Consider the following 27,704-nt stretch of genomic DNA (forward strand, 5'->3'; position numbering starts at 1 on the left):
TGGGGACAATTCAATAATCGCTGAATATTGGTGGTCCATGCCAAATCTACGCCCTTGCATGATTTGAATCCTGGGTTGAGCGAAATCCAAGAAATAAAGACAAAGCGAATCTGTGAACTAAGGTGTAGGAAAGAAAAGTTCAAAGCCATCAGGTGCTCAGTTTAGAAAAAAGAGAAAAGAAGAGGAGGAGAAACGAGCAACAGATACAGGTAAGCAGATGTGTCGTTGGATAATGGCAGGTCATCCTGAAACAATGAGAATCAGAATACTTTATTAATCCCTAAGGAAATTATGTGAGTTACAGTTGCTCCAAGAAGAAATGGAAAAAATAGCAACAGTAACAGACTAAACTCCAAACAATACATTATGATACACAGTTTAATATTAATTAGTCATTGTCAGTTGTTGATTTGTCCTGTTCTCATTGTATGACGAATTATGATGGCTGTTTGGTAGCTGTTTGCATACAATGCATACTCTCTCTCTCTCTTCACATGTGTGTGTGCTTCTCTGGTGAAATTCAGTGTGGTCCCGACAACAGTTTTATGTTAATGTACAACCCTTAATATGTTTTATGTATGTGTGTCCGTGTGTGTGTGTCTTTGTGTGCGTGTGTGTGTGTGTGGGGGGGGGATGTCAGATGGAGTGTTCACCCAGGGCGCCAAACAGGCTAGGACCGCCACTGTGCATGACTATTGCCTTCGGCGTGAGCTACATACGTGGCGAACTTGGTCACCAGCATTCATGCTTCATTTTAACCTTTTACCAAGTAAGATTTCAAAACAAAGCGCAACAATTGTGAAACAAAAGTTTGATTTAAAAATTCTGTCCCAGGTACATTTCTAGGTAACAATAAGGATTCTTCAGCTGACCTGTTGCTTGTTTAGGAACAAAAGTTTATGTGATGATCGGAACCAAAATTGGGACTAATCTTTGCCTGTTACTGATCTGATTTACACAACAGACATGTTGTTGTTTAATAATAATGTTGATAACTAGAGCATGTCTCAAAACCATCTGGATAGTGTCAAGTTTACCACACTATAACATCAGCTCTTCCTGTAACTACAGTCTGGGAACATAGCAGGCAGATGCTTGAGAGGAATGCTATCCTGGAGGACTCTATCTGCTCAGCAGTCCGGGTCTGCTTTTTCCTTTTTTTTTTTGTTTCATCACACCTTAAATGTGTGACTTGTTAAAAGGTGTGCATGGCAGGCAGGCTTTTCTTCTACTGTTTTCTTCTACTTCTACTGTAATAGATGCAGTGCGTGTGTTTTAGCATCGTCTTGCTATTTTTGTGCTATATTCAAGAGGCGTCATCTGGATGGGAGCAGATGTTGCTTTAAAACAGGGTTGGGAAGCTCCAGGCCTCAAGGCTGGGGTCCTGCAGGGTTTTAGATATATCTTGAACACAGCTGATTTAAATGGCTAAATTACATCATCAACATGTTTTGAAGTTGAAAGAAATTTAAAATTTAGATTTTTTATTTTAAATGAGGCTCAGAGAAAATGACAGTGTTTCAAACATCCTCAATGCAGATGCGGATCACACAGTGAACAGAGTTCACAGATAGTGATCTCTCAAAGTGTGGTGCTGAGCCCATGCACTAATATCCATTACAGGATCAACTAATTTTCAGACTTTTGGCTGAGTGTTTCGATTAGATGTACTGCAGATGATGAGATTCTGCCAGTCTTTACGTCTGAGAAGCTGTGCATTGCTCGGTGTTTTGAAGGAAGGCTCAGAGGAGGTTGGAGATTGTTACCATCATTAGGGATGGGTATCGTTTAGGTTTTATCCCATACCGGTACTTTTGAAACGGTGCTGGTGCTTAAACGGTGCTCGAATCGGTGCTTAAAGAATCAAGAACACAAACTTTGTCCTAAAACCTCTCATGTTTAGCTGTTTTTTGTAAAAAGATAACAATGTTAGCCTTTTCTGCAGCTATGGGGCATATATGGTATCACTCTTGGCTGGAAGCAGTGCTTAATCATTGAAAAAAAAAACAAACCACCAACTTTATCCAAAAACCTCTCACGTTTAGCTGTTTTCCACTTTTTCTTTGGTCATTTTAGCCTTTTTGTCCAGGGAGAAGGGAGTATCTGCCATCAAACAAGACAGCCGCATGTAACTACGACGGTGTTTGCTAGTTCACCTTAAATGCATTAATTTGATAACGTGGTTAGCCTACTCAATGTAAACTACTTGGTCTCTTCCTGTGATCTCAGATTAACCCAGAAGGTATAAAGCAGGAAGTAAAACAACATTTCCTCCTTTTGTTTCTGTAAGACAGGTAGGTAAGGTAACTTTAAACAATAAAAATTAACAGTTGAAATAAAGAACATGTTAACTTAACAAACTCGTAGGAATTGATTTAAACCAAGATGTTATATTATATAATCTGTAAAAGTGCAAAACATAAAGAAACCTGGGATAGTAGATGTTTGCCTATTGCAGACTACATGTAGGAGCCATATGAGTTGTTCCTTTTTGACTAAGTGGGTTGGTTTAAATGGACTCACTGTATTGGTGCACGGGTGTGGGGCGTGTCTCATGGGTGTGGTAGATGATAAATCTGGTTGCACTCACCTGTTCACCGCACCTGGTGTTGATGAGCAGAAAGGTAGGATGAGCATGAGGCAAAACTTTCTGTTGACTGCAGCTTGAATGATTTTGATGTATTTTGACTGGAACTTGATGGTTTATGTGTATTTGTGCACTAATTGATGCCATAGGTAGTGATGGGCAGATGAAGCCCCATGAAGCACTGGAGCTTTTCATCCAATTGGTTCACCCCAACGCGAAGCTTCATGAAGCTTCATTTGCTCTAGCAGGACACCTACTGGACGTAAAAATAATAGCTGGCATGAATTTGAAGAGTGTGGCATTTTGCACACAGCCTGTAAATGTCAACAACAAAAGGAGTGTGTAAAACATGTATATTGTAGTGATGGCAGTATACTGTGTATAGTTATGCTGGCAGTATGGAAAATGATTATTTGCGGCAAAGTTCGAACCGCTTCATGAACCAGTCACGTGGTACAGCCGGGCAGCGAGGCTTCGGACGTCATCATTTTCAGCTCCTCCCATAAATGAAGCAAGCCTCGATACGCGCTTCGCGGAAACGCCCCCTCCATTACTCGACACACGCTCCGAAGCCTCGATACAGAACGTCCCATCACTAGCCATAGGCCAAACTGTGTGTTGGCATTGTAATTAGTGCAGTTATTGGTGAGTTGCAGTTATTTGTTTGTGCAATCTGTGCATTTGTTTAATAGTTAATCCCATGTGCTGATTTATATATTGGACAGTTGCATGTGGAATAAAAGGAGCAAATGATACAGAAGTGTATTTTATGCATTTATTGTTGTGCGTCATCTGTGTCCTCATGTTTAGCCTGCCGCGGCCATTGGTTGGAGGAGCCGCAACAAATTGTCAACAGAAAAGTTTGTAGGTTTTATTGGATTATTTATATATAGATGAGTTTTATAGTTTGCTGTTGCCTTTGTCCATGCAGCTTTTAGACGAAGCCTTTGGCTACACACAACAGATTTCTTTCAGGAGTCTTATTCCCGTTAGGTTTCAGCAGTACAGCTGCACTAGGCGTTGTACTGATTTGCTTTCTAGGTATTGTGCATCAGGCGGCTGAAGCCATTGGCTTGGGAGTACCGCCGCAGTTTGTGTTTAAGACAGTTTGTCTTCCTCACAGCTGACAGTATGGAGGTACATAAATACCCACCGCTAGTATGTACGGAAGACTAGGTTGAGTTAGGTTTAATAGGCAGATAGTGGGGGATATTGCTCCTGTTAATTGTGTGTGTCCAAGGTTTATTGAAGGGAATGTCATCAAGTTGATGTGTTGGAATCAATATGTGTGGCATAGTTGCAGTTTAGTGTTTGGATTTTGTAATGTTTTGAAAAAAATGGAGACACGCCAATTAATACAATGTGGTGATGCGGATGGAAAGAAAAGACAGCTTCAAACAGAACGTCACACTAAGATTAATAAAATTAAAAAGGTCATAAAGGTTAAAGAATTAAAGCAATCTGAAGATAATGTTTCCACTGTTCAGGCTCAGTTAGAGAATTTGTCTGTGTTGCTTAATGAGGCAACTCGTCTGCATGAAACCTTGCTTCCTTTGCTTCCTCAAGAGGAGCAAGAAAAACAAACTGCTTGGTTTATAAGTGTGCAAGCACATAATACTGAGTTTATGGAAGAGATAAAGAAATTGCTTCATGATGCAAAGGGAAACCTGAAGAGTAGAAATCAGGTGTCTGAGCTTGATTTGCCACATTTAAATCCACCTGGTGTTGAGTCTTCTGATGTATTACCTGCTGGAAATGGTTCTGGTGCTTCTAGGCACGCCGGGAATGTTGGTAAAGGTGCTGCGATAGATGATGTTAATCCAAGTGATAGCGTCTCTAATGTTGCAAGCAGAAGTTGTAGGAAAAGTAAATCATCACTCAGTGGCTCAATGGTTTCATCTGCCTTGTCAGCACACATAACGGCAGAGGCTGACATGGCTGCCCTTCTTGTTCGACAGAGGTTGTTGAAAGAAAAGCATGCTTTGGAAGAACAAGAAACACAGCCTAAGAAAAGAAAGGAGCTGCTTGACTGAAATAGCAGCCTCAGCAGCAAAGGTGAATGTTTTAAAAACTTCTGAAATGTCCCGAGTCTCAAGTGCTGTTAATGGTAAATCTGATGGAATGAATTCGTATTTAGAACGAGAGCAGGGGCGTTTAGTCGTTTTTAAATCCCAATGCTCCGACGTTCAAGCCTGTGTTACCAGAGCAACCATATCAGGGTGTCGATGCAAGTGATCATCAAGCACATGTATTGGATGTGAGGCCCAGAGGTTAAAAATACTTCTCAGCCTAAGGTTGTTTCGTTGGAACAGTCGGAGACGAAGTTATATCAGGTATTTCCAGGTGCAGTTTCGACTACTCGGATGATGTCGCAGTCTCACGCACAATCGAAACCTCTTACACATACAGTGCAAGGTGGTGAGGGTTATGATCATCTAGTCAGTTTTGAAGAAACAAAATGAAATGACAACTTTACTGGCTGAGCAGCAGTCTCTGTTTTTGCTACCAAGTCGTGACATTCAGTTATTTGATGGCGATCCTTTGCAATATCAAACATTTATGAGAGCTTTTGAGCACATGGTGGAGAGTCAAGCTCACAGTGCTAAGATTTGTTTATATTTTCTCGTGCAATACACTAGAGGCCATCCCAGAGAAATGGTCCGAAGCTGTCAGTATATGCCTGCTGAGTATGGATATGCTAAAGCTAAATCTTTGCTCCAAGAGAACTTCGCTGAAAATTGCTGCTGCCTACATTGAAAGGGTCAGTAAATGGCCACCTATAAAATCTGATGATGTGAAGGCTTTGCAGGAAAATGGGTTTTTATTAAGGCAATGTTGTAATGCAATGGGAGATGTTGAGTCCTTGCATGAGTTGGATGTCTCTGCTAATATGCAAGCAGTTATAAAAAAAAAAAAAAAAAGTTACCCTATAAGCTCAGGGATAAATGGAGGAATGTTGTCTGCGATCTGCAGGAGAGGTTTCAACGTAAAGTGGTTTTTAGCGATGTTGAGTTTGTTGAAAGGCAAGTTAAGATCGCAAGTGACCCATTGTTTGGAGATATACATGATCCTCCGACAGCCACCAGAAAAGAGGCGAGGTAAGTCTCAGTTTTACCCTAAGGCTAAGCGGAGTAGTTTTGCTACTACAGTGGCCAAGGTGGAAGGGAAGATTGAGGCGAGAGAGTGGTTCAGTTGTGACCAAGGTTTGCTTGTTTTGTGGAGCAGGGCATATGTTGGATTTGTGTCCTTCATTTGAAAGAAAGTTGCACTTTGAAAGATTATCTTTTTTGAAAGAGAATGGCGTGTGTTATGGTTGTCTGCGCATTGGGCACAGAAGCAAGGACTGTAGGAAACGTCTCTTGTGTAAAGTCTGTAAACAGAAACACCCCACACTCTTACATATTCACTCCAAGCGGAGGGAAAGTGTTGCAGTGCAAACTATAGGAGGGGGAGAACCACCAGATGAAGGTCCTTCATGTGCTGTGCAAAGCAGTGGTGTTACTGGGGCCAGTGAGTAAAATAGTGCTCTGTCCATAATACCCGTTAGAGTGAAGGCCAAGAAAGGTAATCAGTCACTGATAACCTATGCTTTCCTAGATCCTGGGAGCCCAGCTTCATTTTGTACTGAAGGGCTCATGAATAGGCTGAATCTTTCAGGAAGGAAAACTGGCATTCTTTTGCGGACAATGGGTCAGGAGAAAATGGTCAGTAGTTATGTTGTTTCAGATTTTGAAGTAGCTGGTTTGGATTTAGATCACTACTGTGACTTGCCTGACTTATTTACTCAGAAAAGCATGCCTGTTCATCAATGTAATATTCCTCGACAGGAAGATCTCGATAGATGGCCACATTTGCGCTATATTAAGCAGGGCTCTAGACTAACTTTTTGCCATGGGCGTACCGGTACGCCTAACTTTAAAAAGTTAGGCGTACCGGTACAAAAGTTAGGCGCACACAAATTTTATAATTGATATAATATGTGTTTTTCTGGATACACTGTGCTTTTTCAGCATTCAAAGATTGATGACACCGTGTCAGAGCACTGGCTATGAATTTCAGAAGGATCAGGCCTTAACAGAAAAGTTAGCAATAGTTCTTTTCCTATTACAGCTACATCCACTTCTGTCCTGCCTAGGCTGCTCACTAGGGCTGGGTATCATCACTGATCTCTATAATCCATTCGATTCCGGTTTTCAAAGTCCCGGTTCGATTCAACTTGGCCTCAGACAGTCAGAAATATTATAATTCTGATCATTTATCAGTACTGACTTTATCAGAATTGTGAACATCACAGCAGATGCCTTTGTGTGAAAGTAACTGAGAATAAAACACAGGAAAACATGAAGGAGATTTTCCTGGTCTGGCTTTTTATAGCAGATAACCTTAAAAATATTCTACAATGTTCTGCATATAAAGTTTAAATTTCTTCAGTATTGAACAACAGAAAAAACAGGCTTTCTTGTCCGAGGTCATTTAAGTGAAAAAGAAAAAGACAGCAGCCACAGCGCTGTAAACAACGGTAGACTGGTGGGTAATAAGCCAATGAATAATACAGAAAACAGAGATTGGAGACAGGAAACTGTTCTTGAAGTACAGAGAGAGAGAGAGAGAGCTAGCTGTGCATGAAGTGTGATTTTAATAGTCGTGGAAGCAAAACAGCAAAATTCATGACGACATTGATCAAATGTGAAGCGCAGTTTGCTGCTTCTTTTGCTGCTGGCTCGGTGGATTTTGGTTGGAGAGACAAAACCTGCAGCTCAGAATCGGCGCAAAAAGACGTAAACACAGCGGACCGGATGCATCGGGATCGCTGAGCTCCGACAGCGTGTCCGTCTACGGGCCGTCGGGTGAGAAAGCCGAGAAAGACAAAGCTGATTCTGATGCGTCGGGTCTGTGTTTACGTCTTTGTGTGGAGTCCGTGTACCTGCTCTCATCTGCTGTTTGGTTGTTGTTGAAATGGTTTTGTGAGCTTTAATCTGAGAATCTGGCGTTTCTGGCAAAACACGGTTATATTTAAAAGTCGATTCAGGATATAATGAATTGATGTCGCTTTAGTCAAGCTACTCACCTCCCACTTCCACCTGCACTTCCATGATAGGGGCATAATGTGTGTCTGTTGTTGACCACAGGGAAGGTTGCAGATTTTTTTTTGATTTTTTTTAATTAATTAATTTATTTTTTGCTACCCGAACAGTTGGTCGCACAGGTGCAACCAAATATATATATATTTTTAGTCGCACCACTGAAAAATTTGGTCGCACTCTAGAGCCCTGTTAAGATACTGGAGATAAATTCCGGGGTAGACCTGTTGATCGGGACCAATGTGCCCAAGGCTTTAGAGCCATGGGAGGTTGTTAGAAGTCAGGATGGAGGTCCCTATGCAGTAAAAACTATGCTGGGTTGGACGGTGAATGGTCCTCTCAGAGAGGATCGTAAGACTGACATTTTTGATGTGAGTTTCAATAGGATTTCCGTGGCAAGATTGGATGAGCTGTGGGAACGTCAAATGAAGGCTGATTTTCCAGAATGTATTCAGGATGAGCAATTTGCTTTGTCTAGAGAAGATCAGCAGTTTATGAAGTCAGTGATGGACTCTTAAATTGGTTGATGGTCATTAGACCATTGGTTTACCTTTTAGGTGCAATCAGGTAAAAATGGATGATTCCTGGTTGTCATGGCCAAAGTTTCTTGCTGAACCAGAAATTAATTGGCCAGTGAACCTTGATTTTGGAAAGATCTCTTTAAATGATCCAGAGATTAAAATGGCCATTTTAGTTCATGCTGTTGATGCAAATGTACGGTGGCCCTGAGAGGCCAAACGGACTGCAACTTCAGAAACCGCTTGCAAGAAAAAAACCGCTTGCAAGAAGAAAAACGTTGCAAAAGCACACACAACACAATGGAAATAGGAAAAAAGACAACGGAAATGTTTCTGGGGAGACAATAACCGGACGGACCAGTTGCACGAACCAAAACATGCTAACAAGACGCATCGAACCATATAGAGAGCTCAGATGATGAAGAACAGTATTGGTCTCAGAGAGTGAGGCACCACCACTGTCAGCCTCAAGGGGATTTAATGGTGTCTGCACCTGCTACTGAACTGGACCAGGACCTTCAGCGAAAGAGCACGGAGCTTAGAGTGGATGCTGAAGAGTTTCAAGTAGAAATGGTGAATGGACAAGGTAACGCTGAACATGACACCTCAGCATCATCAGACACTGTTGCTTCGCCAGGTCAGCCCAGTGAAATGAACCCAGAACTGTCGGAACCGCAGCCGAGAAGATCTCAGAGGGACAGATGTCCACGGAAAATATTGACTTATGATGCGTTTGGCCAACCAGTTCAAAGAGCAATTGGTCACAGTGTTAACCCATTGTATGCCAGTGCAGCAGCACCGCCATTCTATGACCAGTTTGGAGTACCTTGGCCTGCTCTACAAATGCCTTACTATGCAGCTTATGTGCCAGTTAATTATTATTGAACTGTGAAAGAGTTTTTTTTAATTTAAATGATGTTATTTTTCAAAAATGTATGGGGACTTACAAGGCCTTACCAGTATGGTGACACAAGTATTTGATACTTTTGGGGATGGTAGCGTAAGACATTGGATCGTTATGTTTGAGGTTAATTGTGATTAAATGGTTACTATCTAAGTTGATAAGCTCCGGAGCACATGATAAAGTGATAGTAATGTCTTAGAGGGTAATAATCAGAATGGGGTTTATTGCCAAATGTTGAGCAGGTTTACAACATTAGGAAATTGCTGCGGTGCTTGTATGTGGACTGTTGGAAACAACTCAGCATTGTTATAAGCCGATGCTTATCTGGTAAGAGAGTAACATGCGATTCTGTCACCTGAGGTCCAATAGTGCATCGTGAAAGTGATCTTAAAGCACTGCTAAACCCTATTCCGACTTACGCCATCTCTACGTTGTCACAAGGAAAAGAGAACTATAGTTGTTTATTTTTGTTTCTTATTGTCATGTTTCCTCAATGTTGGGACAACATTTATTTAGCAGGGGAGGAATGTAGCACTTGGTAAAGTGTAAAGCTAAAATATGTCCAAAACATTGCATAAATCTGTTGGTATTTGTGTTATTCAACTATATGTTTGGATTTTTGGCTGCTACATGTTTTTCCACCAGTAGGGGGCAGTCACGAAAAAAGAAAAACTATGTTCGAAAAAGGAAAAGAAGAAGAGTGTATTCTTGGGCTCTGTATGTGAAAGCCACGGTTCTGAAGTACCCAAATAAACTCGGTTCTGCTGTTTACACCAAGTTGTCCTGGAGTGGTGTAACACGTTCACACTAGAGTGCGTTTGCTGTCGCATTTTATTTGTAGTGTGAACAAGCAGACAAAAAAATCGGATTTGATCAAACAATCGGAATTGAGCATTAAGACCTGCAGTGTGAATGTAGCCTTCGTCTCCTACATGGTAAGTATGATGTAATTATTGCTCTAAAATAATTAGGGGCCGGTATGTAGGAGCCATATGAGTTGTTCCTTTTTGACTAAGTGGGTTGGTTTAAATGGACTCACTGTATTGGTGCATGGGTGTGGGGCGTGTCTCATGGGTGTGGTAGATGATAAATGTGGTTGCACTCGCCTGTTCACGACACCTGATGTTGATGAGCAGAAAGGTAGGATGAGCATGAGGCAAAACTTTCTGTTGACCGCAGCTTGAATGATTTTGATGTATTTTGACTGGAACTTGATGGTTTATGTGTATTTGTGCACTAATTGATGCCATAGGTCAAACTGTAAGTTGGCATTGTAATTAGTGCAGTTATTGGTAGGGTTGCCAACCGTCCCTTAAAATACGGAATCGTCCCGTATTTAGAAACAAAAGTACACGTCCCGTATTGAGCTAATAAGGGACGCACTTTGTCCCGTAATACAGTGAGAATCAAAAGTAGTCTATAACTTTTAATGGAATTAACGCTTTGTTTGAAAACATAATTCCAAGCCCCTCTCCTGCTTTGTGACCAATGAGCTGACAGCACACTTACGAGTATGACAATTCAGATTACCACTCATCTCATTGGTCGAGGAAAGGTCGCTTACGGAGAAAATACCGGAAGACAACAGATGACCACAACAAGAAGCATGGCCAACAGGGGAACAAACGCAGACACTGCGGTGCAAGTCTCGGACGACAGTACACCTAAAGCTGGGCAGACACTGTGCGATTTTTTTTTTTTTTTTTTTTTTTTTTTTTTTTTTTTTTTTTTTTTTTTCCAGTCACGTTATTCAGCTCCTGCTCAAACTGCACGATTGACTCGCAGTTGGTAGGTCACGATGCAGGGTCTCACACTATACGGCCCGATGCTCTGATGCGACCTGAGTGCTCACACTGTGCCTCCATAACATGAAGGTTATAACAGAAAATCTGTCGCTCGCTCTCTCTGTCTGTCTTTCACTCACACAGACACACCACCACCATCAACTTTGCTAAATTGCTAATGAAAAACATGATCAGGCAGCTGTGATTGAGCAGCAGTGTAAATCCAACTATTTTCACGGTTGTTGTGGTCGTGATAATTTTGTGATGCCACATCGAAAAGGCTCAGATGAGCTTTCCAAAGTTCTACAAGTTGTGCCTCCATCGCTTGTGTCCAGATCACACGCTGCACAGCCGTGCTGCTCCGTCTTTTTCACGGCGTTTACGTGTTTGTGCGCGAGCAGTGTGAGCGGCTGTGGTGAGACCCTCACGAGCGATTGATGATCGGGAGTTGGTCGTGAGGTGTTAATCACTTCTCGTTACCCCACGTATACTACACGACGCACGATGAAGGCCAAAATCGGTCCGATCACTCAAAAATCGGCTCAAAATGGGCCAAAAATCGCACAGTGTGAGCCCAGCATTAGAGCAGCAATGTTTGTTCCCCTCAGAGAAAGGGAAGAATGGGAAAAGGAAAACACCTGGCTGGAAAAAGTTAATATGGGCATGTGCAGTGAATATCAGCGCTATGTGGCCAGAAGTGTGATAATATAATTTATTTTGTGTAATAAACAACTGCAAGGATAGATGATTACAACAAATAGATGACTAATACATAAAAGTAATACATAGATGAATAATGATGATGAGTTATGATGCGTAATCATGGGAACAAGCGGGTTTACAAACAGGAGCAGCTGATTAGCATTAGAAAAGCTGAAATAATACCTCAACTGAAGCCAATTGTACTAAATGTGCACTGTTACAAGAATGTTTTTCTTTCTATTGTTTTCTATTATTTTAAGTTAAGCAGGACAGAGTTCTTTTAAAGAAAGATTTACTTATATTCTCAAAAGTTAAGCATGACAGGCTTCTGTTTAAGAAAGAGACCTGTTTTACTGTGTTAATGTTGTCATTTTGAGCTAAAAATAAATGGCTAAATGATCATTTGTTTCACATGTGTTCATATCACAAAGAATAGAATATGCATCTACTTAAATCAACTTCAAGTCAAATGGTTAAAAAAATAATTTCACACACAAAAAAAAGAGCTAGAAAATTCACCACACTGGGAAGGGTGAAGACAACTGGGTCGCCCGGCCCTGGCCACGAGGTGTCCCTTATTTATATTTCAGGGAGTTGGCAACCCTAGTTATTGGTGAGTTGCAGTTATTTGTTTGTGCATTTGTTTAATAGTTAATCCCATGTGCTGATTTATATATTGGACAGTTGCATGTGGAATAAAAGGAGCAAATGGTACAGAAGTGTATTTTATCAGTTTGTTGTTGCGAGTCATCTGTGTCCTCATGTTTAGCCTGCCGCGGCCATTGGTTGAAGGAGCCGCAACACTACATATGAAATATGGTTAATTCAAAACAAGAACGTCAACTAAGAAAATGGACAAATGGTGTTCTCACCCACTTTGTCACAATGAGATTTGAAAATCATTGTATTTTGCCTTTAGATTTATTAACAAAATTGGATTTGGGTTTGTATCTATAATCGTTATTAACTCATTCACTGCCAGCCATTTTCAAATGGCTGGCAGTGAAACACAACAAGACTTGCACCACATTTTTGTCTCACTGCGCAATCCCATACGTGCTCAAACCCTGCACCTCCTTGCAGGTCTACTTTTACTGCTGGTGGGCTTCAGTTCAACTTACGTTGACTGCCATTGACGTCTATGGACGTCAATGGCAGTGAATGAGTTAATAATAATTTAAATGATAAAATAATGGAGGAAACAAACTGTGTGGTGTGCAGAAACAATAAAGATAGACTTTAGTCAAAACCCTGACAGTGAGGAAATTTGCAGCACAGACTGATCAGTGATACTAAATAAAACAAACACATTAACATGTGGTGCTGTGGATCACTGTAATGAATGCCTTTGATCTGTCAATACTTTGTGCTGATAAATCACTGCTTACAGAGACAGATGTCAGAGCTAATTAACACTTTTGAAGTGGGAGCAATGGATCACTTTATTATACTGAGAAAACTACAAGTAACCAGTATTTTCACAACAGCAGCATGACGAAGTCCAGGTGCTGGTTTTCCAGTGTGTGCGTCTGATGGCCCAAAGCTGACTCAGAGCTATAACACCATCCATGGCTGCAGCATGGAACAGATGTGGGTGTGACATCTCCCAGAGGAGTCCAAATCGTCATCAAACAGCCCTACAGAGACAAAAACGTGAAAATATAAACAACCAGACTATCAGCAGAGATTTAACTACTTTAAGACCTCTGTGAAAATCATTTACAGTATATATCACAGAATTTAAGGCCTTTATAATCAGAGCATACAGAGAAAAGTACTGAGCTGAATCAATTTCAGTTTTCGTTTCTCATGATATATATTGTATTAACAATTAAATTTCATTATCTGTGTCTTTGCCACACAGGTGTAGATACCGTAGGTTCAGTGAATTCTTACATTGCACTGATTAGAATATACTGGACATTCAAAGCTAAGATTCAGCGCACCGTGTTAGAGGCTGGGATTTGATGAATTCATCATATATACAACCTTTGATCATCGTTTATGTCCAGTTGAGAATGAATCTGTGCACTCACATATTAAATGAACTGAAATCAGTAGTGTGATCTCCAGTCTTGATATATTAAATGTGAGAACTGACAGATGTTGTTTTAATCAGCCTGTCTCAGTTGTTTTAACTCTTAAGTATCACAAAGTAATGTGGTAACATCTGGACTGACGAGTTTACTGTCAGCATTTTAATCGCTAGTTTAAAGGCTGTAGGCTGCAGCTGTTGCTCTAACGCTGTATAAATGTAACAGGCCTCAGTGCTGGTTCTTAGGGTTGCCAACTCCCTGAAAAATAAATAAGGGACACCTCGTGGCCAGGGCCGGGCGACCCAGTTGTCTTCACCCTTCCCAGTGTGGTGAATTTTCTAGCTCTTTTTTTGTGTGTGAAATTATTTTTTTAACCATTTGACTTGAAGTTGATTTAAGTAGATGCATATTCTATTCTTTGTGATATGAACACATGTGAAACAAATGATCATTTAGCCATTTATTTTTAGCTCAAAATGACAACATTAACACAGTAAAACAGGTCTCTTTCTTAAACAGAAGCCTGTCATGCTTAACTTTTGAGAATATAAGTAAATCTTTCATTAAAAGAACTCTGTCCTGCTTAACTTAAAATAATAGAAAACAATAGAAAGAAAAACATTCTTGTAACAGTGCACATTTAGTGCATTTAGTACAATTGGCTTCAGTTGAGGTATTATTTCAGCTTTTCTAATCAGCTGCTCCTGTTTGTAAACCCACTTGTTCCCATGATTACGCATCATAACTCATCATCATTATTCATCTATGTATTACTTTTATGTATTAGTCATCTATTTGTTGTAATCATCTATCCTTGCAGTCATTTATTACACAAAATAAATTATATTATCACACTTCTGGCCACATAGCGCTGATATTCACTGCACATGCCCATATTAACGTTTTCCAGCCAGGTGTTTTCCTTTTCCCATTCTTCCCTTTCTCTGAGGGGAACAAACATTGCTGCTCTAATGCTGGGCTTACACTGTGCGGTTTTTGGCCCATTTTGAGCCGATTTTTGAGTGATCGGACCGATTTTGGCCTTCATCGTGCATCGTGTAGTATACGTGGGGTAACGAGAAGTGATTAACACCTCACGACCAGCTCCCGATCATCAATCGCTTGTGAGGGTGTCACCACAGCCGCTCACACTGCGCGCGCGCAAACACGTAAACGTTGGTGAAAAAGATGGAGCAGCACAGCAGTGCAGCGTGTGATCTGGACACAAGCGATGGAGGCACAACTTGTAGAACTTTGGAAAGCTCATCCGAGCCTTTTCGATGTGGCATCACAAAATTATCACGACCACAACAACCGTGAAAATAGTTGGATCTACATCGCTGCTCAATCACAGCTGCCTGATCATGTTTTTCATTAGCAATTTAGCAAAGTTGATGGTGGTAGTGTGTCTGTGTGAGTGAAAGACAGAGAGACAGAGCGAGCGACAGATTTTCTGTTATAACCTTCATGTTATGGAGGCACAGTGTGAGCTCTCAGGTCGCATCAGAGCATCGGGCCGTATAGTGTGAGACCTGCATCGTGACCTACCAACTTCTAACCTCTGCGAGTCAATCGTGCAGTTTGAGCAGGAGCTGAATAACGTGACTGAAAAAATCGCACAGTGTCTGCCCAGCTTTAGGTGTACTGTCGTCCGAGACTTGCACCGCAGTGTCGGCGTTTGTTTCCCTGTTGGCCATGCTTCTTGTTGTGGTCATCTGTTGTCTTCCGGTATTTTCTCCGCAAGCGACCTTTCCTCGACCAATGAGATAATCTGAATTGTCATACTCGAATTGTCATAAGTGTGCTGTCAGCTCATTGGTCACAAAGCAGGAGAGGGGCTGGGAATTATGTTTTCAAACAAAGTGTTAATTCCATAAACATTTATAGACTACTTTTGATTCTCACTGTATTACGGGACAAAGTGCGTCCCTTATTAGCTCAATACGGGACGTGTACTTTTGTTTCGAAATACGGGACGATTCCGTTTTTTAAGGGACGGTTGGCAACCCTACGGGTTCTAATAGTCTGAGCTGCTTCCAGCTTTATTTGTGAAGAGCACAGCAGCTTAGAGAACACGTAGCGAGCTCGTACAGCTGCGACGTAAAACTTTCACGAGCTAAGATGACCTTAAAATAACGGGGCTACGTGCGGTGATGCTAGCGTTAGCCATGTTAGCACGTTACCTTCACAGGTGGTCAGACAGGCACTCAGTCAGAGGTTGTGCTCTCCGTTTCGCTGCAGGGTCCCTCCCGAGGCTGAACGGCCTTTGTACAAGCACACACGCTTCTTAGCAGGGTGAAGCTATGAGCTAGAAAAATCCAGGCTGGCAGACAGCCTGTGTCTGACCAACCAATCTCCTTTGAATAGCAGCAGGATTTTTAAAATGAAGTTGTTAATCCAACTGCTAATCCACATGTTATTCCCTGAGCGAACAGGAAAGGGAAATGGATTTTGAAATGCAGTTTATTAAAGTGCAATTCAAAAAAAGGTTTTTGAAATGAAGACTTAAAAAGCATTTTAAAAATCAGTTTATTAAATTGGAATTCAAAAATGAATTTACAAATGCAGATTTTATTCTACAATTCATTATTTAAGCACGAATTTTTTTTTTTTTTTTTTTATTTCGATGCGCGTGGCTCTTGTGGTCCTCCATACCAGCTCAATAGGGGACCCGGGGTTTAAGGCTCATTAGAGCCACCGAGAACATCGGACTCCCGGAACATTGTTTTCAGACCTCCGTGGTCTTTCGCTACTTGGGTTAAGCACAATATATAAGTCACAAAAATGTTATTGTTTGGCTTTTTTCAGTGTTTTATTTGTCCTTGATTAAATCGGTTTTGCTGAAATTAAAGTTCCAGTTTTCACACAGCTGAATAAACGTCAAACAGAAAACTGATTGAACTGAAGTGTGAGATGGACTCCAATGTCCTGTTATATTTTAGGGAGCAAGGAGCAGATGGCTGCCTTTAATAAACTCCTGAAGGCTGAACGGTCCCATTTCATAGCCTCGCACTTCCGGTCCTCTTGGTCTGCGATTTATAAGAGAAAAGGCTTGAAAGCACTCTCCACCTGTGAGCAAAAACAAACCCCACCCCCCTCTGCCTTTCCTATTCGTCCAAAAAAGTACCATGTCGACCAATCAAAAAATGATATGGCAACGTGGCATTTAGTTGTTTAGGAAGGGGGAAGTTTTAGGAGTTATGGCGGTGTTTTGAGATGTGAGATATTTGCGACGTTTAGCGCAAATCTTGTGTAGTTAGTGTGTAGTGTAGTCAATAGTGTTGTTGTGTGTCAGAACAATGAGGCGACTGCTGAGTGTTACAGGTGTTACAGCAGTGATACATCTCCTGCTGTCAGGCCTGCAGGTATCAGGCTGTTGGTCTCCTTCATCTCATAGTGGACAGGAATTATTTTTTTGGAGTGGCACAAATAATTTGTGTGGCATCAGATTTGATGCAGAACAGCTGTTCTGTAAATAGTTTGAAATGTTTGTTTAAAAAACGCCTTGGCTGCATTTTAAAAAAAAAAAAAAAAAAAAAAAAAAAGCTGCAAAAAACTTTGTTTGCCAAACTGAGTTACTTTTTTGAAGAAGTAACTATATAATTAATTGCCCACCATTGGTCATTATATACTGTATTTTGCCGACAGAGTTACAGACTCTCTCAGAGCTTTATAAAAAAAGAAAAGAAAATTGTTTTCAAAATTGGAGTGCAAGTTATTTTTGCTTCCAATAGTGTTAACATGCTACACAGGTCACGAACAAGATTTTTTTTTTTTCCATTTTCATTGTAAGTGGGCTAAAGCAGTTAATTAAAAGTCATCTAACATAAATGTAAATGCTGTAATTTGATTATTTTAATAAACCATGAAACTTCGATGGATTCGATGCCAGCATGACCACAGTGCACTGTGGTCATGCTGGCACACGTCTGATGTCACACGTCTGATGTCGCTCACAGTGGTCCAAGAGATCGCTCAGGGAGTTTGTGTGTTCGCTCAGACACGTGAAAAATTAGAGGGAACATTGACCACAACATAACCTAACAGACCTACACCTTAGTTGACAGATATGTTTTGTCTAGGGTTTATTTCTGGGATTTCGTTTTATTTTTTAAATCTTCTGTGTGTCTGTGTCCATAATATACCTTTCTCCTGCTTTTTTTTTGTTTCACTGTAGTTTGCAAAGATCACAGAGGGAATCATGACGTCACACGGCTGTTTTCTCTGCCTGTTGCTTTTTAGTGTGAGTGTTCTCTTTGCAGTTTTACTCTATTTGCTTTTATATAAGTGCTGTAAAATGTGCTCTTGGTGATCCGAACTTAATAGTTTCGAGAGGCGCGCGAATGTTTTTAGTTTTAATGTTTTGTTGATTACTGTAACTTCTGGTTTTATTAAAAAGCTATGAGACCTAAAGTACTCATTTGTCATTTTTTGGTAGCCTGTCCTCCTTAAATTTAGGTCTGCATTAGTTTAGTTTATATAGTGTTATACAAGTTATGTTCATTATATGGTGGTAATTCTGTCCGTCTAATTAAACAACCTTTTGTCTACCAGGTAATCCCGATCGAGCCATCAGAAGCAGGTTGTATGGACCACTTCACAAAAAAAGACTGGGTAACAAAAAATGTTATTTTCCCTAATTATTAAATTTCTTAATAGGCTGATCTCTAATGCTGGATGACAAGGGTGTTAAGATAAAAGGTAATATGAGGATGATGTAAATCAGGCCCCAAAACAACAAATATTCAAAGACTGTAATGAGTGTTTACTTCTGCTTAACTGCATTATGCTGTTGTCTACATCTTAGGAGCTAATAAGCTACTTTAAAAGTGGTCCCATATTTAAATGGTCTGTAAAGAAAGTGTGGAAGTCTGCGTCTGTTTCAGTGTGAAACACACAGAGCTCCAAGTTAAGTTTTTACTTGTTGTCAGTGATGGAAAAAATACATTTTTAAGGACTTGTGGTGAGCACAAGGTCAGAGATTGTAAGCTTTGTATGCAATCTGTTGAGAATATAAAACAAGGGTTTGGTGTCATTATAGCTTGTACATTACTTTCCCAAAAAAAGTTTAGTTAAAGATATATGATACAAAAACTTCCTGGTGCCTTTGGTGACATTTTTTTGTTTCCATTTTCTTGTAATTCTGAATGATTACATTTTTATTTAAAACAATGAAATGACAGACAAAGCCAACAATCAGATTTGGGTGTTGGGATCAGGTTCTAGACAACCAGCAGCCCTCTGGGGCCTCCAACCCCAGCAGATTTGTGTTTTAGCAGCCAATATATTTCACTCTCTTTGGATTTTTGCAGTTTCAGTTGTGATGATCACTCACTAAAAATAAACATAACTATTGATGTATTTTGCTTCTTTACCATTTCTCTATGTTTAGAATACAACTACACTACACAGGCTGCCAGAGAATATTACCGTCAAAATAATGAACAAGTCTGAGGTAACTTTGTGAAACATTGTTTAAAAACTAGAAAATGTCCAAATGTATTTAAGTTTATGTTGGAGTGACTTATATTTGGTTAATGATAAATGTGCCCTTCTTTCATTGCAGGACATCATTGTATGTAGTTTAACGGAAGCCAAAGACTGTGCTAACAGCAAAACAGAAAATACCTGCTTTCTACGGGACTGTTTTAAGGACGAGAATAACATGGCAAGGAAACAAATCTCTTCTTCTTCAAGTTTTGTTTGTTTTTTCCTGCTCAGGTTAAACAAGGATTATATCTGATAAACATGTTGTTTGTCCTGCAGGGCTATAAACCGCCATGTAACGAGGCGGATGAGAACATCAGTGTCCCTTTCTACCACTTCATGTGCTTGACAAATATAGCCAAGGGTCTACGAGGTATCGCCTCATTTTGATACTTGTCTAACATTCAGCTGTGGTTAGTTTAAAGACTTGCTGCTTGAATGTCTTTGTGAGAAGCAACACTGTGACACCGACTGTTGTAACGAGCTTAGACATTTTAGAAATTCAGAGAAAGAAAAGGAGCAGGTCTTCCTCAAACCGTAAAATGTGGATCTCCTACAATAAACCTAAAATGAACTTCTGGTTCTTACCGCTAACATTTTTCTTCTTTTTCACCAAAGACAAAACAAATGGAGGATCACAAAAACCCACTGCAGAAGACATCTGTAAAGTGTACGGTAAGTACACATACACAGGTCTATGGTCACTGATTTCTATGACCGATTCGATTCCCATTCACAAGGTTTCGATTCGATTTCAATCGGGGAAATTTTGCCTCAGACAGTCAGAAATATTATAATTCTGATCACGTATCAGTACTGACACTTGTGAGACTTTATCAAAGGTGTAACCATCACAGCAGATGCCTTTGTAGTAACTGAGGATGAAACAGAAAAAACATGAAGGTGATTTTCCTGGCCTGTTTTTTATTTATTTATTTATTTTTTATAGCAGATAACCCTAAAAATATTCTGCAGTTGAAACTGAACTCAGCATATGAACATTACCTGATGCTGCTGAGCAAAGTTACAGAGGTGTTATCAGAGACATAGCTAAGAGATTTGCAATTTGGTATAATTTTAAAAAGTTTACATTTCTTTAAACTTTCTTGTCACAGGTAATTTTTGAACAAACAAAACGGCAGTGCAGTGCTGTGCACAACAGTAGACTAAAAAGCAAGCAAATAATGCAGAAAACAGAAATTTGAGATGGGAAACTGTCCTCGAAGTACACAGACGATGTTTATCAAATGTGAAGCGTAGTTTTGATCTTCTTTTCCTGCTGGTTCAGTGAACTTTGGTTGGAGAGTGATGAAACCTGCAGCATCAGAATCTGTGACATGTCGGGTTTCAGCCCCGACAGCGTGTCTGCGTTCGTGCCGTCGGATGAGAAAGCCGACATCTCACAATTCTGATGCGTCGGGTCGGCGCTTTGTATTTACGTCATTGTAAGCATGTGTGTCCATGCTGCTATTGTGTCTGCCGGTGTGGAGATGTGTGTACAGGTACTGAAACCTACATCCACATTTTCTGTTGTTTTGTTTCGGTTTTAAACAATGTGTGACTGGGATGTTTTACAGTGTGTTGACTTTAAAATTCACAACCTTGTCTCCATATTTTTCTCTTTTCTTTTTTGTTTAGAAAAAGTGTGTAAGCGAGATTCTCCCAACCCAGGTAGGAAACACATTTTATTTATTAATGCTGAAACAGTGCATGTGTGTGTTTTGCTTCTAGCTGATGTCAGATCCTAGAAATTTACTTTAAAAAAAAAAAAAAATCCTAAAAATACCCAGTTGACCATCATACAGCCATAAACTTTATATTTGATCAAGATTAGCCATTAAAAGCAGAAAAACGACAACAAAGTGTGTTCTCCGTGTTTGACTGAACAAGAAATTTCTTTTCACTTCTAAAAGAGGATGCACACACATACAGTGCGACTTATATTTTTCATTTTATTGGAAAAGATGAATATTTGTTTTTCTATTTTGGAAATTGCTGTTTAGCAGATGGAAAAAAAAAAGACATTTTTTCCAGTGCTTGGCAGCTGCTGCTGTCTTTCTATTCTTTGCCCAAAAATGAGATTAAAAGCAGTCAGACTCCATCCAATGGAGGTTGTTGGGTCTAAACTCAGACCCATCCAGTATCCAGGACTTATTCCCGTGGAAAAAAAAAAAACAAGGCAAAAGCGATCGATCGTTTCACTTGCACTTTCTGATTAGGTGCCCCAAATCTGGCCTCCTCTCGCTGCTTTTTATTGAGAAACAGTTCACACAAAACACATCACAGCAAAGCAACGTCCACGTGGTTCTAAGACAAGGGTGGGTGTGTGTGTGTGTGTGGGTGGGGACAGTGGAATTCTTTCATCAGAGTTGGCAAGCATAAAAATGACAACATAACAATTCACGCTAACAGAGGTATATTCAAGAAAAATGTTTAAAGAAACCTCTAAGTTTCTTTTTTGTTTTTTTTATTTTGTTTTTGTTTTATGTAAATATCCTGACTTTAAAGAAACTTTGAGTTTCACACATGGACGAAATACATATTTGATCATATTTCCTAAGCTTTATCTGTTAAGATTAACATTTGGAAACATTTCAGTATTTTGCAAGTAAGCTTTTCTGTGTTTTGAGCTAGAGAACACCAAACTGTTGTAAAGCAGCTAAATAAACATTTTGTAATAGAAAATTCACAAATTTACAAAAAGTCATTTGTAAAACAGTGTCATGTTTTAAATGTACTGGTCAGTGTGCAGCCCTTCACAGAAAGGTCCTCTGTGTGGTCCCGGGTATACAGGAAAATCTCAGGCAGTTTCTGAAGTTCTCACACCAACCTGTTAAATCACCCAGTGATTTAGAATCTTAATAATTAATTTGGAAACGGTCTGAAATTTCCCCCAAAATGTATTTTTATGACCACTAACATAATTAATGTATGACAAACTCTAAATACTTAAGTTTTCTGTACCTTTAAAATCCCTGTGATTACATTTATTAAACCACCTTTATGTTTACTCAATCCACCACCAACATCAGCAGCAAAAACGACAACACCAACAGCCTGTACTGCTACAACAGCAACCACAGAAGCAACAACAAATAAGACGACAGCGACACCTTCTGCAACAACAACCACAGAAGCAACAACAAATAAGACGACAGCGACACCTTCTGCAACAGCAACCACAGAAGCAACAACAAATAAGACGACAGCGACACCTTCTGCAACAGCAACAACCACAGAAGCAACAACAAATAAGACGACAGCGACACCTTCTGCAACAGCAACAACCACAGAAGCAACAACAAATAAGACGACAGCGACACCTTCTGCAACAACAACCACAGAAGCAACAACAAATAAGACGACAGCGACACCTTCTGCAACAGCAACCACAGAAGCAACAACAAATAAGACGACAGCGACACCTTCTGCAACAGCAACAACCACAGAAGCAACAACAAATAAGACGACAGCGACACCTTCTGCAACAGCAACAACCACAGAAGCAACAACAAATAAGACGACAGCGACACCTTCTGCAACAGCAACCACAGAAGCAACAACAAATAAGACGACAGCGACACCTTCTGCAACTGCAACCACAGAAGCAACAACAAATAAGACGACAGCGACACCTTCTGCAACAGCAACCACAGAAGCAACAACAAATAAGACGACAGCGACACCTTCTGCAACAGCAACCACAGAAGCAACAACAAATAAGACGACAGCGACACCTTCTGCAACAGCAACCACAGAAGCAACAACAAATAAGACGACAGCGACACCTTCTGCAACTGCAACCACAGAAGCAACAACAAATAAGACGACAGCGACACCTTCTGCAACAGCAACCACAGAAGCAACAACAAATAAGACGACAGCGACACCTTCTGCAACAGCAACCACAGAAGCAACAACAAATAAGACGACAGCGACACCTTCTGCAACAGCAACCACAGAAGCAACAACAAATAAGACGACAGCGACACCTTCTGCAACAGCAACCACAGAAGCAACAACAAATAAGACGACAGTGACACCTTCTGCAACTGCAACCACAGAAGCAACAACAAATAAGACGACAGCGACACCTTCTGCAACAGCAACCACAGAAGCAACAACAAATAAGACGACAGCGACACCTTCTGCAACAGCAACCACAGAAGCAACAACAAATAAGACGACAGCGACACCTTCTGCAACAGCAACCACAGAAGCAACAACAAATAAGACGACAGCGACACCTTCTGCAACAGCAACCACAGAAGCAACAATAACAACTCCATCATCCCCGTTGAATTTGCAACAGAAGGATGGTAAGTTACGTCAGTGATTAATGATCATTCTGACAACGTATTCAGCTGCAGCTGAATCAACCATCCAGTAAAGAGAATTGCATAGCATGCATAGTTAATGTCCAGGTAAGGGTAATAATAATAAAAACTTTTGTGAAAAGACATTGCACTACTAGTTAGGATAAATGGTAAATGGCCTGTATTTATATAGCGCTTTACTAGTCCCTAAGGACCCCAAAGCGCTTTACACACCCAGTCATCCATCCATTCACACACACATTCACACACTGGTGATGGCAGCTACATTGTAGCCACAGCCACCCTGGGGCGCACTGACAGAGGCGAGGCTGCCTGACACTGGCGCCACCGGGCCCTCTGACCACCACCAGTAGGCAATGGGTGAAGTGTCTTGCCCAAGGACACAACGACCGAGACTGTCCAAGCCGGGGCTCGAACCGGCAACCTTCCGATTACAAGGCGAACGCCCAACTCTTGAGCCACGATCGCCCATAATGTTTTCTTCTTCATTTTTAAAAGATACTTTCCTGAATTTTGCTAATGAAATTACTTTATTTGAAAGTCTCTTTAATCTGAAAGACCAGCAGTTTCATACCTTATGCTCTTGGCCATTGTAAGGAATGAGAGTTAAAGGCACTTTGTTGCACTTTTTTTTTTTTTTCTTTTTTAAACACTGCCCCTGTCAGCACCAGAAATTTGCTATGCAAAACTCTATGCTGCACCAATCTGTTGTGTTGTCATTCTTGATTGTTGGAATGTCTCAAAGTTTAAAAACAACAACAACAATAAAAATTCTGACTATCAAACACTGCTGAAAAAAATTTAGCAATATGATTTTTTCCTTAAGATCACAAAGGGGAAGATTTTTGTTGGAAATTTATACTGACAAGAACTGGATAATGTGTCAGGAATGAATGGACAACCTACAGAGGGCTGAATTCAAAGTAGGTCTGAAAATCAAAGTAAAATATGATACAGCAGCCCGTTTTGCTGAAATTTCATTGCAGTACCATTGATTGAATCTTTATTTTGAACATGTTGAAAAAGTACAACAAAATAGAATTAAAAGAGACAAATGAACAAAGCAAAACAAAAGGAAAACGAGCAACCACAACTCCAAATAACTTTCATGTTCAAAAAGGAGCAGGAAGAAGCATAAGCTTATTTAATCCCACCCCTTTTCCACTATCTAGTATCAATAGATTACAGAAATACCTCCTTGCAATTACATTATATGTCATGTGTATTTTTTATATATATAGGTGTGTGTGTGTGTGTGTGTGTGTGTGTGTGTGTGTGTGAGACGCGCGCACACACATGAAAATATTAGACAAGAACATCCTATCAAATCTCTACCTTTTCCCTGTACCCTGTAAAAACCATATCCTTAAACCGCTTTTTAAACTGTGCCATGCTTGGACATTGCTTCATATCTTTACTTAGTCTGTTCCACAGCTTCACTCCACACACAGAGATGCAAAAACCTTTTAATGTTGTACGGATACGAGGATGTTTTAAATTTAATTCCCCCCTCAAATTGTATCCCCGTTCCCTTTTAGAAAACATTTTTAGAATATTGTCAGGAAGCAGGTTATTTCTTGCTTTATATATAATTTGTGCTGTGAGAAAATGAACCAGATCTGTGAATTTTAGAATTTTTGATTTTAAGAATAGTGGATTTGTATGATCTCTGTAACCAGTTTTATGGATTATCCTTATGGCCCTTTTTTGTAATATAAAGATTGATGATAGCGAACATTTGTAAGTATTGCCCCAAACCTCTGCACAGTAATTCAAATACGGTGCAATCAGGGAACAATAGAGAATGTGGAGTGATTTGTGGTCCAGAATGTGTTTTACTTTACTCAAGATTGAGACACTTCTTGAAATTTTGTTATGTATATGATTTATGAGACTTCCAGTTTAATTTATCATCTATAATCACACCAAGAAACTTATGTTCAAGTACTCCTTCAATTTCCACACCATCTAAATGAATCTGCACTTGTGCATTTCTAAGGGAATTCCCAAATAAGATTATTTTAGTTTTACTTGGATTTAGTGATAGTTTGTTCCTGTTAAACCACTTTTTAATTTTGCACATTTCTGAAGTAATTGTATCCAGCAGCTCCTTTAGATTCCCCCAGAACAAAAAATATTTGTGTCATCTGCAAATAATACTAATTTTAATATATCAGATGCCTTACAAATATCATTTATATAAATAATAAATAATTTTGGACCCAGTACAGAGCCTTGTGGAACACCACAAGCAATGTCCAAGCATGATGAGGAATCAGAATCAGAATACTTTATTCATCCCGAGGGAAATTAGGGTTACAGCAGGCAGCACGCTAATGGCGCATGCGCACTTACAAAGGAACCTTCTGACCAACTTTACACAAACATCACATTGGGCAGACATGTCAGAAAGGTAGGCTGATAGGAAAAAAAACAACGAAAATACATAACATGAGGTAAGAGGAGGAGAAAAAAAAACTCCACTCAGACTGAGCTCCTAGTGGGAGAACAGTTTGATAACAGAAAAAACACCTCAGCACAAAAGCACATGACTATCAATACACCATAGAAACACAAGATAAGCAACAGGGGCGGGTAAAGGGTAAGAGAGAGCCGGTGTAGACAGCGCATCCGGTCCTGCAGCATCTGTGCTGGTCCAGTTGACTGCTATCTTCCCCGGGAGGGCACAAGCATCGAAGGCGTTGGAAAGGGAGGGGGGATGAGTGAGTGCTTATCAGTGTAAGTGTGTGTGTGTGTGTGCGTGTCCATAGTTTAGCTGAGACAGTGTCCTTCGGCCTATCAGGCTAAGTAAACAGTCCTCCAGCCAATCCAGGTGTCCTTGCATGGGATGGGAAGAATAGCCGTAACACAGTCGTTATCAGGGAGTGATTGTTCGGCTCCAGCCTTGGGCCTGCAGCTGGCGCCGTGATGGGGATCCGCAATGTTTATGTTGGTTTTGTTAATTTCCGTTGGAGAGTCGCGAGCCTCCCCATGATGGTATCAAACTTCTGTTCCATGGTGTTATCATTCTTTTGATTCTGAGACCTCACAACTGCAGTGATCCGTTCCGCGATGTTTTCCAACTGTCGCTCAAGGGTCTCATTTTGAGCAGGCCTCTCTCTGATGTTTCCCCTCATACGCTCAATGGTGTTGTTTTGAGCCTTCACAGCAGCTGCAAGCGTCTCCAAGGTGTTGACCATATTACGTTCGTTGTGAGAGGTTGCGCCTCGTTCCATTTCGATTCCAGCGGGCAGCCTTGGGGGGGTTTGAACAGCCGGTTCCGCTCTCTTATTTCTCCGATAAACCAGGGCTAAGCCAACTCCGATCAGCATGAACCCTGTTATCATGGTTCCGAATAGATAGATATCTTCAGCGTCCTCGATCGACAGTCCCGCCAGGCACATGATCCTCCAGTTCTGCCACCCGTCCATCGTGTATCCGGCAGGGAAAGTCCCTCCAGGGCACTCAGGCTCTCCCGAGCCCAGATTTCTCGTTGAGAAAAGGGTGTCAATAGCATTCAGAGACCAGTTGATCAAATAATTTTTCACCCATTGCAGTACAACCCCCCTAATCCCATACCGTTCCAGTTTATTAATTAATATGTCATGATTGATTGTGTCGAATGCTTTCTTGAGATCCAGAAATACTCCAGCTGCATACTGTTTCTGATCTATAGCATTCGTAATCTCCTCAATTGATCCGATTAATGCCAGAGATGTTGATCTTTTTGATCTGAATCCATATTGACTGTCAGAGTAATTTATATTTATCTAAGAATTTGTCTAATGTTTATTAAACAGGTTTTCTAGGATTTTGGAGAATTGTGGTAGTAAAGAAACAGGCCTGTAATTTGTGAAGTGGCGTCTATCCCCGGTTTTATACAGCGGCACAACTTTAGCTATTTTCATTTTGTTTGGCACTTTTCCGTCTGAAATAAGTTGCAAATATATGTTAGAGGTCCTACAATTCCTTCAATCACCTTCTTGACGATTTTCATGTCAATATCATTACAATCAGTAGATGTTTTATATTTGCACATGTGTACAATGTCAATTATTTCTTTTTCCTCCACTGATGTGAGGAACATTGAGTTCCTATCAATCAGGTTTTCACTACAGTCTACTGATGGCAGTGACTCAGGAATTTGTTCACCACCCCAATGCGTTTGTCAGTCTCTCAGTTTCCTCTCCACTCACTCGTGAACAAGACCCTAAAACCTGCACTCATTGGTGAAAAATACAGGGCGCCAGTGGTGAACCTGCCAGTTC

At 40.4% G+C, this 27,704-nt stretch overlaps 1 protein-coding gene across 2 annotated transcripts in view; it reads left to right on the plus strand.

The window, feature by feature from the left end:
* LOC113021426 (mucin-5AC-like) overlaps positions 1-27,704 on the plus strand; it is a 41,785-nt gene that overhangs the window by 3,009 nt on the left and 11,072 nt on the right. The window contains exons 2-9 of one of the 2 annotated variants that reach the window (XM_026166082.1): positions 17,790-17,855; positions 18,167-18,226; positions 19,005-19,067; positions 19,179-19,280; positions 19,379-19,472; positions 19,718-19,774; positions 20,738-20,770; positions 22,132-23,418. In XM_026166082.1, coding sequence (XP_026021867.1) covers positions 17,790-17,855; positions 18,167-18,226; positions 19,005-19,067; positions 19,179-19,280; positions 19,379-19,472; positions 19,718-19,774; positions 20,738-20,770; positions 22,132-23,418 — 1,762 coding nt within the window. Of the gene's footprint in view, positions 1-670; positions 770-17,789; positions 17,856-18,166; positions 18,227-19,004; positions 19,068-19,178; positions 19,281-19,378; positions 19,473-19,717; positions 19,775-20,737; positions 20,771-22,131; positions 23,419-27,704 lie in introns of those variants that run through there. The other variant, XM_026166083.1, reaches the window with a different exon arrangement.

The sequence above is a fragment of the Astatotilapia calliptera genome, chromosome 4 (genome assembly GCF_900246225.1).
Source record: "Astatotilapia calliptera chromosome 4, fAstCal1.2, whole genome shotgun sequence".
NCBI classification, from domain to species: Eukaryota; Metazoa; Chordata; class Actinopteri; order Cichliformes; family Cichlidae; genus Astatotilapia; species Astatotilapia calliptera.